At 42.5% G+C, this 13079-nt stretch overlaps 1 protein-coding gene across 1 annotated transcript in view; it reads left to right on the top strand.

Moving 5' to 3' along the window:
• Positions 1-13079, top strand: part of HIF1AN (hypoxia inducible factor 1 subunit alpha inhibitor) — an 879315-nt gene that overhangs the window by 254536 nt on the left and 611700 nt on the right. The window contains exon 3 of the mRNA XM_069610488.1: positions 6287-6435. Coding sequence (XP_069466589.1) covers positions 6287-6435 — 149 coding nt within the window. The remainder of the gene's footprint in view (positions 1-6286; positions 6436-13079) is intronic.

Here is a 13079-nt window from a genome sequence, read left to right as displayed (position 1 = left end):
GAATCCAAATTCACTCCACTATTCACAACTAACAATGTCATTGAGACTTTCAATCAGGCACTTACTAAAGATATCCATCAATATCTTGATAGGCATTCCAAACCCATAGGAAATACAATTTAACTACCAATCAAAAGATTGCCTTATATAATTAGCAAAAGACACTGAGATTGTAATTAAAGAGCCAGACAAGGGGGGGGGGGGGAATATTGTTATACTCAATACTTGTGATTACATCAACATGGGTCAAAAACATCTTAATACCCCTGGTTGTTATCAGGTTCTTAAATCCAATCCAGCTAAACGTGTTGTATCAGACCTTAAAGAACTAATTAATAACTGGCATATCAAAGGTTATTTGACGGATGATGAAAAGGATTTTTTACTTATTACTGAACCTACTTTACCTACCCTGTACTTTTTGCCTAAGATTCATAAGTCATTTGATGCTCTACCTGAGGTTAGGCCAATCATGAGCGGAATTAATTGGGCTACGGAAGGCCTATTGAAATACTTGGATGAAGCACTGAAACCATTTGTATTGTTAATGAAATCGTACATTAGGGACACTGCCCATATTCTGCAGGGCCTGCGTGCCATCACATGGAAATCTGACTATTTGCTAGTCACTATTGATGTTGCTTTATACACTAATATCAACCACGATTTGGCTTTGTCTACACTTGACTATGTCTTAAGAAATAGTTCGGCATCATTTTTTGATCACATACATACGCTTAAACAATTTTTGTAGTTCGTTCTAGCCAACAATGTGTGCATCTTTAATGATCAATTCTATCTACAATTGAAGGGGGTGGCCATGGGGGCTAAATTTGTGCCCTCCCTGGCCAATCTCTTCATGGCATTTTTTGAGGAAACGCATATTTTGAATCAAACACAATTTGCCTCGAACATTGTATCTTGGCGGCGCTTCATAGATGATGTTTTTATGATTTGGAGAGGTACTGAAGATGCCCTGAATGATTTCCTTTCTTTTGCCAACACTAACTCTTTTGGTATTACTTTGACAAGCCAATGTGATCCACATGACATCGATTTCTTGGATCTACATATTTTTGTTGAAGGTCAAAATCTCCTAACTAGAACTTAGAGAAAACTGTTAGCTGCACAAAGCAACCATAGACGTTCAACCATTGACAATATACGAGTAGGGGAATTTCATCGAGCCAGCCGCAACTGTACTCGTCATACGGATTACGATAAGGATTGTAACACCATCAACCAACGTTTTTTTTACAGAGGATACAGAAGTTCTGTTATCAACAAAGCACATGCCAAGTTTATCAATGTTACACAGCTTGACCTCTTGAACAAGGTGCCCAAGCCCAAAGTATCCCCATAACACATTTCTCTTGTCACACCATTTACTGCTGACTCGACATTCATGTATAAAATGGTTGAAAAACATTGGCACATCCTGAGACTTGACAAGGATCTTGAACCTTATTTGACACCCAAACCTAAATTTACTTTTCTTAAATCACCCACGATCAAATCTTTGGCCGGTCCTTCTTTTCTTGATGGTACAGTTGATAATTCTTCCTGGTTATCTCAACCAGCCGGCTTCCACAAATGTGGGAGTTGCAATCAGTGTCCTTGGGCGTATACCAAATGTCAAACATTCATTGATAATTTTGGTTCTAAAGTGATCATACGAGACTTCATCAATTGTAAGACAACCCACGTGGTATATGCTATCATTTGTATCTGTGGTAAGCTTTACGTGGGTAGCACCATACGTCAACTCAGAATTTGCATCAGAGAACACTTGACTAGACTCCGGATGTGTGAACCAAAATCCCCTTTAGCTGTGCACTGGCAACTTGAGCATCAAATGGATCTCATTTCTGATCTGCGTTATATTGGATTAATGAAAGCTCAGTGGGAAAAAGGGGCTGGAATCTTCAACTTAAATTGAGACAAATGGAAGTCAGACTTATATGTTTATTACGATGCACCACTCGTGGCCTTAATTCTGACCATGAGATGCATGTCTCTTTGTCAAATTTGAATTTTGCATTACCATGTTATTATGTTCTCTCTGTGTTCCATTACACTCATATATTTAGAGTTTAAACTCATGGTTACTGAGTTTTGTTTGGCCTTCACCCTGTTTCTTCTCCATGCTCTTTACCCACCAGCAACCATTAGGACCATTCTCACTATCTGTAGTTGGCAGCACCTATCATCAGCTACTTGTCATTCTTTGGTCATTTGGCCATTTGACTCCAATTAATTACTTTTGCACTTATTGACTCTAGTGCCTTATGCGGGCTTGGGAAATTATTCAATATTTGAATCTAATTTTTGTTATGTCGCTTCGAGCCTACACTTAATAATTCTTCCATTCAATTGTCTCTATCACTCTACATTTTCCGACTCTAATCAATCATTCTTGTATTCATTGATGGTAGTGCCTTATGCGGGCTCAGGCCATCATCAAACCATTGTTTTTAAAAAATGTTTTATGTGGTAGTGCGGCTCAATTTATTTTTTCTATGCAATTGCTTCCATTTTTTTATTTGTCTAGTCTGGTAAATGTTTATTTAACAAGTGATTTCGCCGCGCTACCGCCCACGTCACCTCTGTGACTGACGTAGTAGCCGCGACTACACTTGTGCTATGACTGGCATTGTTTACCTACTACGTCACGCCTGCGACATCCACGACGCCTTCTGCCGCCGAGGTCACTTCCGTGACATACACGGTAGAGGACGCCTTATATTTATGGCATTCACTCAGCTTTTCAGTCGTCTTGCTGGAAGCTTCCTGATAAAGTGTTCTCACTCGATTTAACGAGTAAGTAGGGTTTTCGTTCTTCTTGTGCTCAATATACTGGTACTTTTTGTAATTCTCCCACATAGCGTACTTATTATTGATGCCTAATAGTGACTTTACAGGCGATATGTGATTGAGCCAATTTGGCCATACGGACCATTTGACAGCCAATGAAACTTGATTCTTCCTGGTATTACCCGGTTTATATGCACTCGGTATGTCCCTTCATTCTTTTATTTCTTTTACATCATCTAAATCTCAAATTGTGTACTTATACATGAAATCTGACATTAGATTTTGTTTATATAGGATGACGTTGTTTATTTGCTAACCAGATCTTGTTACGGTAAGCTTGTCTTGGAATTTTTTTTTTCTCACTATTCAAGAGCATTGAGGCCATAGTGCATCACCACATTGGGGTGTGCTTGTGAATTGGCATTTCTTAACTTTAAGGTAGTCAATGAATCCGGACTTCCTGTCCTTTTCATTTACTTATCACAATTTAGCTCTGGTACTCATGATTGTAACTCCATATCAACTGGTGTTAGTTTTTCTCCTCTTCCATCATTTTGCTTGATTTTAGCTTCGTTCTCATTTGACTCATTTTTTTATTTTGGAGCTGGTGGCTGATTTGCATGTTGAAGTTCAGGAGTGTTTTAGGCACATTCAGTTTATCCCTTGTATCTTTTGCTGTGTATCCATATCTAAATTCTATTTAGTGCACCTAATTCTTTTCTTTTTGGTGCATACTGTCATTTCTCTGCAACTGCTGCCCTTCCCTCCCGACCTGCCATGGTATGTCATATTATTTTATTATTTGTTTTTAACACTCAAATTGTATCTGTTATGTTGCATTATTTTTTGCTAACATTTTCTATTTTCAATCTAAATTTTTGAACACTCACTTGTTGTTCATGTCAACGTATTATTGACTGTTATGTTTTATATCACTGTTAATTTGCCATGGAACTGTGTTTAACTACTCAGCCTTGAGAATGACCTTGGTGTCGAAACACGTGTCGGCTGTTTCCTACAATATTAAAAAATACTATTCTTTGAATTGAATTACTTATTCTAATGGTGTAACGCGCAATTCCACTCCTTCTTTCATTTAAACACTATGTGGATACAGGTTTGAGTTTGCTGATCTGACTTTTTTTTTTTTCTCCAAAAATGAGCGGTTTTAACCACTTTTTCTGAAGTCTGCCTATTGGATTTGTGTTCATTTAGTTTATGTATTTAGAAGCGACTGAAAAGGCACATGACGCTGAAGGGCATTGCTACAGTCAAGTATAGCTTATTGCTACAGTAAAGTCATACAAGCATGAACAAAATAAGTCTTCACCTTAGTATCTATTTTCAAGAGTAACTTTTAAAAATGTATTTTGCTTATTTTAACATTATTTACTCATCTGGCATCGGTTACATACAACAAATACGTAATTACTCATTTACTATACCAAAAAACTATATCAAACGAGGTGGCAAGTGGAAGGGTACTCGCATCTGTCATGATTACCTCTGTTACCGAGGCTGAACACCGTCCTGTCAGTCGGCTACATTCCACTGGAGCTTAAACAGGCCATCGTTATCCCCCTTCTCAAAAAACTGTCACTGGATTTGTCTGTCCCTGCTAACTTCTACCCTATCTTCCTCTTTTCTTGAAATTATTAGAAACTTTTGTATCCCCTTTTCATTCCTCCTTTTTGGAATCTTTTATTTTTTATAATTTTTTTAACACTTTCAGTCAGGGTTACGTCCATGGCATGGCACTGACAGCGTTCTGGTGTCTGTGGACGACATGGCCAGTCTGGTTGACTGCGGGGGAGTGGGAGTCCTGATACTGTTAAACCTTTCACCGGCTGTCCTGTCTGGCCTTGGCCGGTCTCTCTGGCCCATTCTGGTGTTTGCTAACTAATAGGGGCCAATCACTTTCTCTTTCTCCCCTTTCTTCTCACTATCCTGTGGGGTCCCGCACTCTGAATGGTCTCACAGGTCGGCACAGTCTGTGTAGCTGGCCATTTTCATTTTAGGATACTGGGCAAAGTTCTGCCATTTTTGCTTAACCATTTACGACCTTTGGTAGTGGCTTCACTGGTTTTAAGTCGAATATCCTCTTGCAACGCCCTGTTCCAGCTCAGCCTATGGTTCTTGCCCAGCGGTGGCAATTGTTGCAAAATCTTGCTGCCGACCGGCCCTAACTCCCCATATAGCACTTTCATCAGTCCGGTTTTGCGCTCTCTCCTCCGTGAGCCACAGTGCCCAAACAAATTGAGTTTAAATCTCTTTTCCTGGTACACCTGGCATACTATCGCCAGGGGAGGGCTGCTATCTCCAAGATAAGTTTATTCCATATCTTGCTGGTTAGGGCCTCAGTTCTGGAAGTGCCTGCTTAGGTTCAGTCCCCAAGTTCTGCCTGTCCAGGGTTGGGGGGCACACATTCTCAACAATTGCTGCTGGTAAATTGTGGAATGCCCTACTCCTTGCCCTTAGGAGCGTTCACAACCATCTGGAATGTAGGTGCTCACTGAAAACACTTTTCTTTTAGGTCTTGGTAATGTATTGTCTGTCTGTGAGCCTCCTAGTGCCAAAATGCCTTTTGGTGAATGTATGCTATACAAATTATGTGAACATAACCAGGGTAAGAGCAGCAGTCCATTGAAAAAACACATCTTTTGTTAGATAACTAGTCGATTCCACACCTAATCCGTATATCTGTTCTCTTCACTTTCATAACTCAACCCTCTGACCTCAGCCACTGTGAGCTCCGCCCCATCTTGCAATCCTGTGGTGTCCCTTCTGTTTCATCTGTCTGCTGCCGTTTCCCTGTAACCAAGCCATTTTCAAGAGTAACTTTAATGGAAAAAATGATTACTTGACTAATGGTCTCAACACTTGTTTTCTTTGAGCTGGCTCACTGGGTGTGCTAGCTGGCTCCATATTCTTCTAATGTCCGCCATGCACATTACCAAATCCAGTTATATAGGTATGCCTATATGACACCTGCTTGACAAAAGTGTCTTCTGGTAGATGTTGCTGTTAAGCTAAGCAAACACTAAACGCAGTAGCTAAATCGTTCACTGCAATTTTGATCCCAGAGTTTTTTTTTAAAAAAGTATGAATTAAGGGCACTTTAGTTTGTCAGCCTGGATAGCAGCAGAAGCTTGATTTTCAAGAGTTATTGAAGTAAGGTCTTCTACGGGCTAAGAGTACCTGAACCACCAAGAAGGTAATTGGTTAATATTTCTTCTCCCATCATCTAGCATGGGCGAATATCGCATCCTGCTCTCGATACATAATTTGTTTTATTTTGCCAAGTGACCAAAGTATAATTTTCCATTATTGTCGCTACAAAAGGCTTGTGGAATATTTGTTGAAATGTCGCTTGGTTTTCATATGTTAGCCTTTCAAGATAATAGGGTTGTTTGTGAGATTCTAGAACAGAGCAAATGTTTTATCAGTTTTCTTGTATCTGTCTTAAATACAGGGTGTATTTGCAGCAGACCTTGAATGACACGGTGGGGAAGAACATTGTGGTGGATTTTCTAGGCTTTAATTGGAACTGGATTAATAAACAGCAAGCAAAACATGGTTGGGGGCAGCTAACTTCAAATTTACTGCTCATTGGTATGGAAGGTAAGTGCTTTATGTTCAACCTTTTAATGGTGTGCAGTACATTTGCATGAGGGAGGGAGCTGTAGGTATATCGGTGATACATGTTACATTGATCGTATTGAGAGGTAAGGATTGCTCTTGGTGAACTGCATTTCTGTTAGACTTTATAATGCTTCAGAAACTAAAAGGAGCTTCGAATTGGCACATACCATGACGTCTCCATATTCATTTGAATTCATCTGACCGCTTGCGTCACACCATACTCCAACTCCAATATAAGTTACATTGACTAACCCTATAGACCAGTCAATTCCAAAATAGAATTGCTTTACGGTACAGCCAACACACATGTACAGCCCTACAAGAGGTCTTCCTCAGGGTGTTACTTCTATAAAACCATTAAGGGCAACTCCCACATATTCATGTGGTTACTCTCCAATTCTCTTAATTATTCACCAGAATGTATTCAATCATCAGTTTGCACATCTCATGAACTATAATAAAGACATCCCTCGTATTGTTCAATGCCAGCTAAACAGTCCATTGCATCCAAGCTGGTTAGGCCTAGGGCCCTGGAATTGACAGGTCTATTTATTTAGTAAATATGATTTATAATATTTGAGTTAGTGTGGTGTGGCGCAAGTGGTCAGATAAATACAAACGGTCCTTGTTTGTAACCTTGGTCTTTGGTTACTTTCTTTTGACCGATGCTAGCCAACCCACAGTATTCGAACTAGGCAGTTTGGGAGATTGGAGAGCATCCGTTCATTATTATGGTAGATAGCTCAACAGGGAGGTAACCCATGTTTCCAGAATGCTCCTTTTCTACTCCCAAGTCTACATTGCAGTAGTAATATGCATTACTCAAACCAAGAAGTCGTCTCAAAAGGATACCCTTAGATGTTGCATCAACTAGGGACTTACTATAAAACTCAGACCATAGCATGATGAAACTAAAAATTCAAGGATACAGTTCATGTGAAAACATCAGTTTGGCCTGACATAGTGATTTGAGAAAAGATCAATTAATGACTTCTCTAAATCCACTGTTTTCAATTTCACTACATAGTTAAGATGCCAAGTCCCTTCAGTCTATTAACCGGAAACCACCATTCTCGTCTTGCCAAGTGAGTGAAGGCTCCTTGCTTCAATTCCACTTGTACTTGATAGTGCTTGGTCCCAGCTCACACCTGGGATATTTGTTCAGGTTTGCCATGCATCTGCTAGCCCTTTTCCTTAGGACTTGGCTGATCCTGCATACTGTATGTGGTGAGCCTTGGCTCTCCCACCGTCTCCACAGTTTGCACGCTTGTAGAATATAACACTCTTGCTAAGGAGAATGAGGTACGATGGCACAGCTTCTTTAAACCAGTGTCTGATAGTTCAAAGGCAATGGGGTTTTCTTGCTTTAGCTTGTCAGATTACTGATGCCTTTCATGGGTGACCACTGCTTAAGCAGGTTCTATTTTGCTTCTGCTTGTAACCTAGAAGAGCCTGTTTAGCTTGAACCAATTTGTGTAAAAAACTAAATAAAAAAAACAGGCTACTTCGAGAAAACAGCCAGAGCCTTACTGTTCATATGTAAAGGACAACATATATAGTTTGGATCTAATACAGAAGTCAAATTTGTGAGATGCGATGTACTAGCATTTTCTTTTTCCCTGGGGATAGCTCCTGCTTACTGGGTGATGACTGATACCCAGCAGGTGTGTGTGGTTCCTGAATGATGCCCGATACTAAAGAACTGTTTCTGGCTCTTGGTCATCAAATCTTTATTTCTACCCCTTCTCTCTGATGAATGGGATTCATATTGTGCTAAGAAATGCAAGGTCCAAGATAGATTTGAATTTTGTTCCTCCACCGACTTGAGGTTAGTTGGGAAGAAACAGATTTATGCTGGGGGCAGACAAGAACCCTTTACCCTCTGCAGGGGTGCTTTCTCCTCTTTCACTGCATGCATGCCCGTACTACTTTATGCATAACGTTGGATAGCCTCTCTCCCTCTGTCCTCTCGGCATGCTCTGCCACGGGGCCCAATTAGGTTAATCTTGCCTGTGTACCAGTGAATAATGGTTCTTCATCAAGTTACAGGGACTCATGATCCACAGGGCTTGTTAGGTTATGTAACATATTTGATTAAGGAGGTGAACATGTTAGTTCCTCTCGCTTCCTCATTCTCTTTATCTTTTACCACCAAATACGCCTACACATTCCAAAGTCTCCACTCTCCGACTACCGAATCAGCTTCTGAGGATAACCAGGACAAGCAGAGGAACTGGCACAAATCGCTAAAAAAGAAAGGGAAAACCAAGTGCACGTTAGTATGTAGGGGCTTATTTGGCATTGCAGTCCTGGGAAACTTTGTATCTGAAGAGGGGCCCTTGGTTTTAGGCCAGGCAAGTGAGGTTCTAGATCAGGACTTCCTATCCAGTATATTATGGAGACCTCATGTTCACAGGATCATCTTGAAACCTCATTAAGTACGCTTCATCCTGTCGAAGTAGGTTGTTCGGTACATTCCTGTTTCTACAGAAAAGCTGTCCGTCCAAAGACTGCTTTACGTTGCAAAAAAGCCCACAATTTGTTTTTTATCCTCAATACAAAAAGAACCTTCTAGCCTCAGCGGGCCGGAAAGTATATCCGAATTAGTGTTTCCACTCGTGAGCAAGCTGTGATGCTGTTGGTGGTCTGAAATTGAGGAACTAGATCACAGAATTTGAAACCTTGTGGTATATGAATGACCACACCGATTTGCCTGATGTATTGCGCAGAGCACGATTCACACGTTGCTGCAAAACCTTCTTTGCTAAACACACAATGATTCAAAGGAGAAACGAGGGCCGGGCCAGTGGAGGAGGAGGAGGAGGAGGAGGAGGAGGAGGAGGAGGAGGAGGAGGAGGAGGAGGAGGAGGAGGAGGAGGAGGAGGAGGAGGATTAAGTGGGGAGTGGTGGGACGAGGTTGGGGTTAGCAGACTGGGGAGTGGAGGGGGACAGAGGGAGGAGGGGATCAGCAGGGTTTCTGGGAGTGTTGGAGAGACAGGAGATGAGGAGGAGGGTGGGGGCTATTTGGATGGGGTAACCCAAAGTGTCTCCCTACCCCCACTGCACCAAGATGCCGTGGGGGTAGTTAAAGGGGGGGGAAGGGGCAGGTAGAAAAATATTTATTTTGCAATTCCCATTGTTCATGAGTCGGTTCCCATTTTGAATTGCGCGAAGGATGATTTTTGTAATATGTAGAACAAAATATGCCATCTTCATATCTGGGATTAGCTAAGAAGTTGACAGTCGATATTCTGTAGGATTGCTTGGGTGCTATATAGCCATACTATAGCCAAATGTCAATGCTTTGTTTCTGGTTATGGCACTGAGCCAGCTGGTCTTTGCATTCTAGATGTTTAAGGCTAGAGGGCACAGAGAGCATCGCTACATTCCCCCAAATCCTCTATTCGACCTCTGCCGCTAAATGTTCTAAATCATGGTTCGTCTCCGGGAGACAGAGATTCATGAGTGGTTGCGCTATGGATCACAGTCGAGATCAGCATAGGAGGTGGATTGGCAGGCAGGGGAGTAGACCAGGGTATATCATTAGTGAGGTCGACTAGTGTGTCATCAGTCGGCAAGGTGTGTCTGTTCAATTGTAGCTGATTTTATTACATTACCACATCTAATCGGGAGAATAGATATTGGGTCAGATGGTGTCGCCACACATTGGAACAAAGGGTCTCCCCCTTCTGGTGCTTTATCGCCCGTCGGTGGGGAAAAGACATCAAGACCTTTGAAGACATTCAATCAATTTAGACCCTATACAGCCAATAGAGGCATTTAGTTCTGCAACCAATTCCTGGGCTGCATTATCTTCGACCAAACTTCCCTCGGATGGACTTTCGTAAAGTAAGCTCTTAGTTTGTTGGGTCGTTGCTTTGGCAGAAGTCGTGCGGGTTACCTGTGGAATACATACTCGACAGACTTGCTTAGAGGGTTTTGTGGGGGATTGAGCCTCGGGCATGGTTCTGACTGCTAGATTAGGCGTAGTTATGTGTAGTTAAAGTAACACAGTAGAAAAACCTGCTACTATTTTAGGAGATTTATCAGTAAAAGTAAGGCAATCCATGCGGCGCACCAGACTGTTTTGTGGTCCCGCACACATGGTTTCCTGAATGGAATTCGGAGAATAAAGTGACTAACAGTATTGACCACCAGTAGTTACAATAGTCACGATAATAGACACAGTGGTCACAATTGTAGTATCCAGCGTTAAATATCTCCAAAAGAGAGCATACATCAGAAACTAGAAAGCAGAAGTGGCACTCTATACATGATAAAATTGACCTAAAAACTATCTGCCTCACTCACAAAGCGCTTAACTATCAAGCCCCTCCATATCTCACAGACAAATTCACTTGGAAAGTGTCAAATTGAATCACTAGATCATCCAACACACCTTGTCTGGCGGTGCCCAGATATAATTTAAAAAGAGCCAGTGGCACTAGCTTCCCGGTACTAGCCGCCCTGCTATGGAACACTCTTCCTCAGAATATTTAGTCTATTCAAGCATTTAACAAATTCAGAAGCCATGTTATCACATGGATACTCAACAAAACATAAACGCCACAGCTATTAGATACTACTGACCCTAGGTTGGGACTGCATAATCTGTACATACGTCGCCTTGTACTATTGTTATGACCCATTGTTTGACTGTATAATATGTATACATCTCCCGTTGTAATCTTACCATGACTGTTTAAACTGCATCTCTCATGTATATAACTGTCTATACTATGCCGTGTAACCATTAATGTCTGACCAGCGCCCAATTACCTTCGGGTCAGGTGCGCGACATAAATTAAATAAACAAACAAATCACATTGCTAAGTCTCAATATAGTAGCGAAAAGGCTTGTTTCACAACAGAAGCAACATAGAATGCATGACTCGCATGGTAGAACTCTCTCTCATTCACATTAAGTAGCGTATGTTATCGGGAACTATACACAGGCTGTATTGTTACAGTAGGAGTGAAAAGAGGAAGCAGGGTGTTCTAGCGTTAAAATTCGGCTTCCATGCAAATACAAAAAAAACGGTGCAGAGACAGTTACTTACGATTTGCAGTGGAGAGCAGCCATCGCTAACGTCAATGTGTACACAGTTACGGACTGCTCAAATGCACTGTGTTGGCAGCAGCCTCAGGGATTGAAACATTCCAGGCTAAGTATGGCTAACTGGTGGGGGTGCTTGGGGCCGGGGGGAGGCAGATTACGCATAGAGTAGGGGCACTGGTGGGGGTGCAGTGGTCAGCTTAACAGCACACTTCCCAGCGGACTTCCTCATCAGCGCGCGCCAGCTTCAGTTTTTATACAATTACCGGAGCAGGGTGGCAGAGCTTATGGTCCTTTAGGTAAATAACACTCGTAGCAACAGAAGAATATACAAGGTCCAATATGTGTCTGTGTAAATTGAAACCGCACACTTCAATTTCAAGTTCTGCCATTCGGGCTAACCTCTGCCCAGAGGATTTTCACCAAACTGATGGTGGTGGCAGCGAGTCTCGGGAGAGGGGGTGGGGGGCGGGATTCAGGTCTACCCCTACCTGGGCGATTGGCTGTTCAGGGCACTTTCTCCCAAACAAGCCCGGGATCATCTCAACGTCACCTACCGCTCTGTTCACAGACTGGGTTGCTCCCTCAATCACAAGAAGTTCCATATGACACCTTCTCAAAAACTCCAGTTCATCGGAGCTGTACTTGACTGTACTTCCTTGGGAAAGAGCTCACCACCCGAGGTGAAGGCTCAAGACATTCTTCAGATGGTTACCAAGTTTAGGAATGCCCAAAATCTACCGGCCTTCAATTTATTGAGGTTGCTCTGCCTCATGCATTTTTCTGGTGCCAGACGCCCAACTGAGAAGGAGATCGCTGCAATGGGCTCGCAGAACTCCATGGTCCTAGTTCTCAGGAAAGATGTCGGACCTACTTCAGGTTCCAAACAGTGTCGCATAGGATCTCCTGTGGTGGGCCTGCGAGGACAATATTCTGAAGTGAGAACCCTTTTGACTACCATGGCCAGAGATGACCGTAGTGACGGATGCCTCATTTATTGGGTGTTGTAGCCCATACCAACAATCTGACGGCGGTCTTTGGTCTCCATCGGAGTCCAAACTACATATCAATCTTTTGGAGCTGAGGGCAATCTGGCTAGCGCCTTCCTGCCCTCTGTGCGGGGAAAGAATTTCTTGATATTGACGGCAAACGCAGTGGCCATGTACTACCTCAACAAGAGGAGGTGCAGGATCACTACCACTGTGCAGAGAGAGGCAGTGCAACTCTGGTACTGGGCAATTCAAGAAGGAATCTCTGTTGGCAGTTCACATAGCCGGAGAGGAGAACACTGCGGTTGACATTCTGAGCAGGTAGCGCACAGACTCCCACGAGTATGAACTAGCTGAGGAGATCCTTCAAGAGATCGTCACCCTTTGGGGAACCCCTCAAGTGGATCTGTTGACGACCTGGGTGAACCCGAAGTGCGAACTGTACTGCTCCAGAGAATTTCCCACCAGAGCAGCTCTAGGAGACTCGTTTGTAGTGGATTGGGAGTTTCCACTTCTGTACGAGTTTCCTCCAGTCCCCGTCATTCCTCACGTGATAAGGCGGTTGAGGAAGTTCGGGA

The sequence above is a fragment of the Ambystoma mexicanum genome, chromosome 8, assembly GCF_040938575.1.
Source record: "Ambystoma mexicanum isolate Mex_15411 chromosome 8, UKY_AmexF1_1, whole genome shotgun sequence".
NCBI lineage: Eukaryota > Metazoa > Chordata > Amphibia > Caudata > Ambystomatidae > Ambystoma > Ambystoma mexicanum.
The sequence above is the reverse complement of the archived record's forward strand: the minus strand, read 5'-3'. Positions and strand labels throughout refer to the sequence as shown.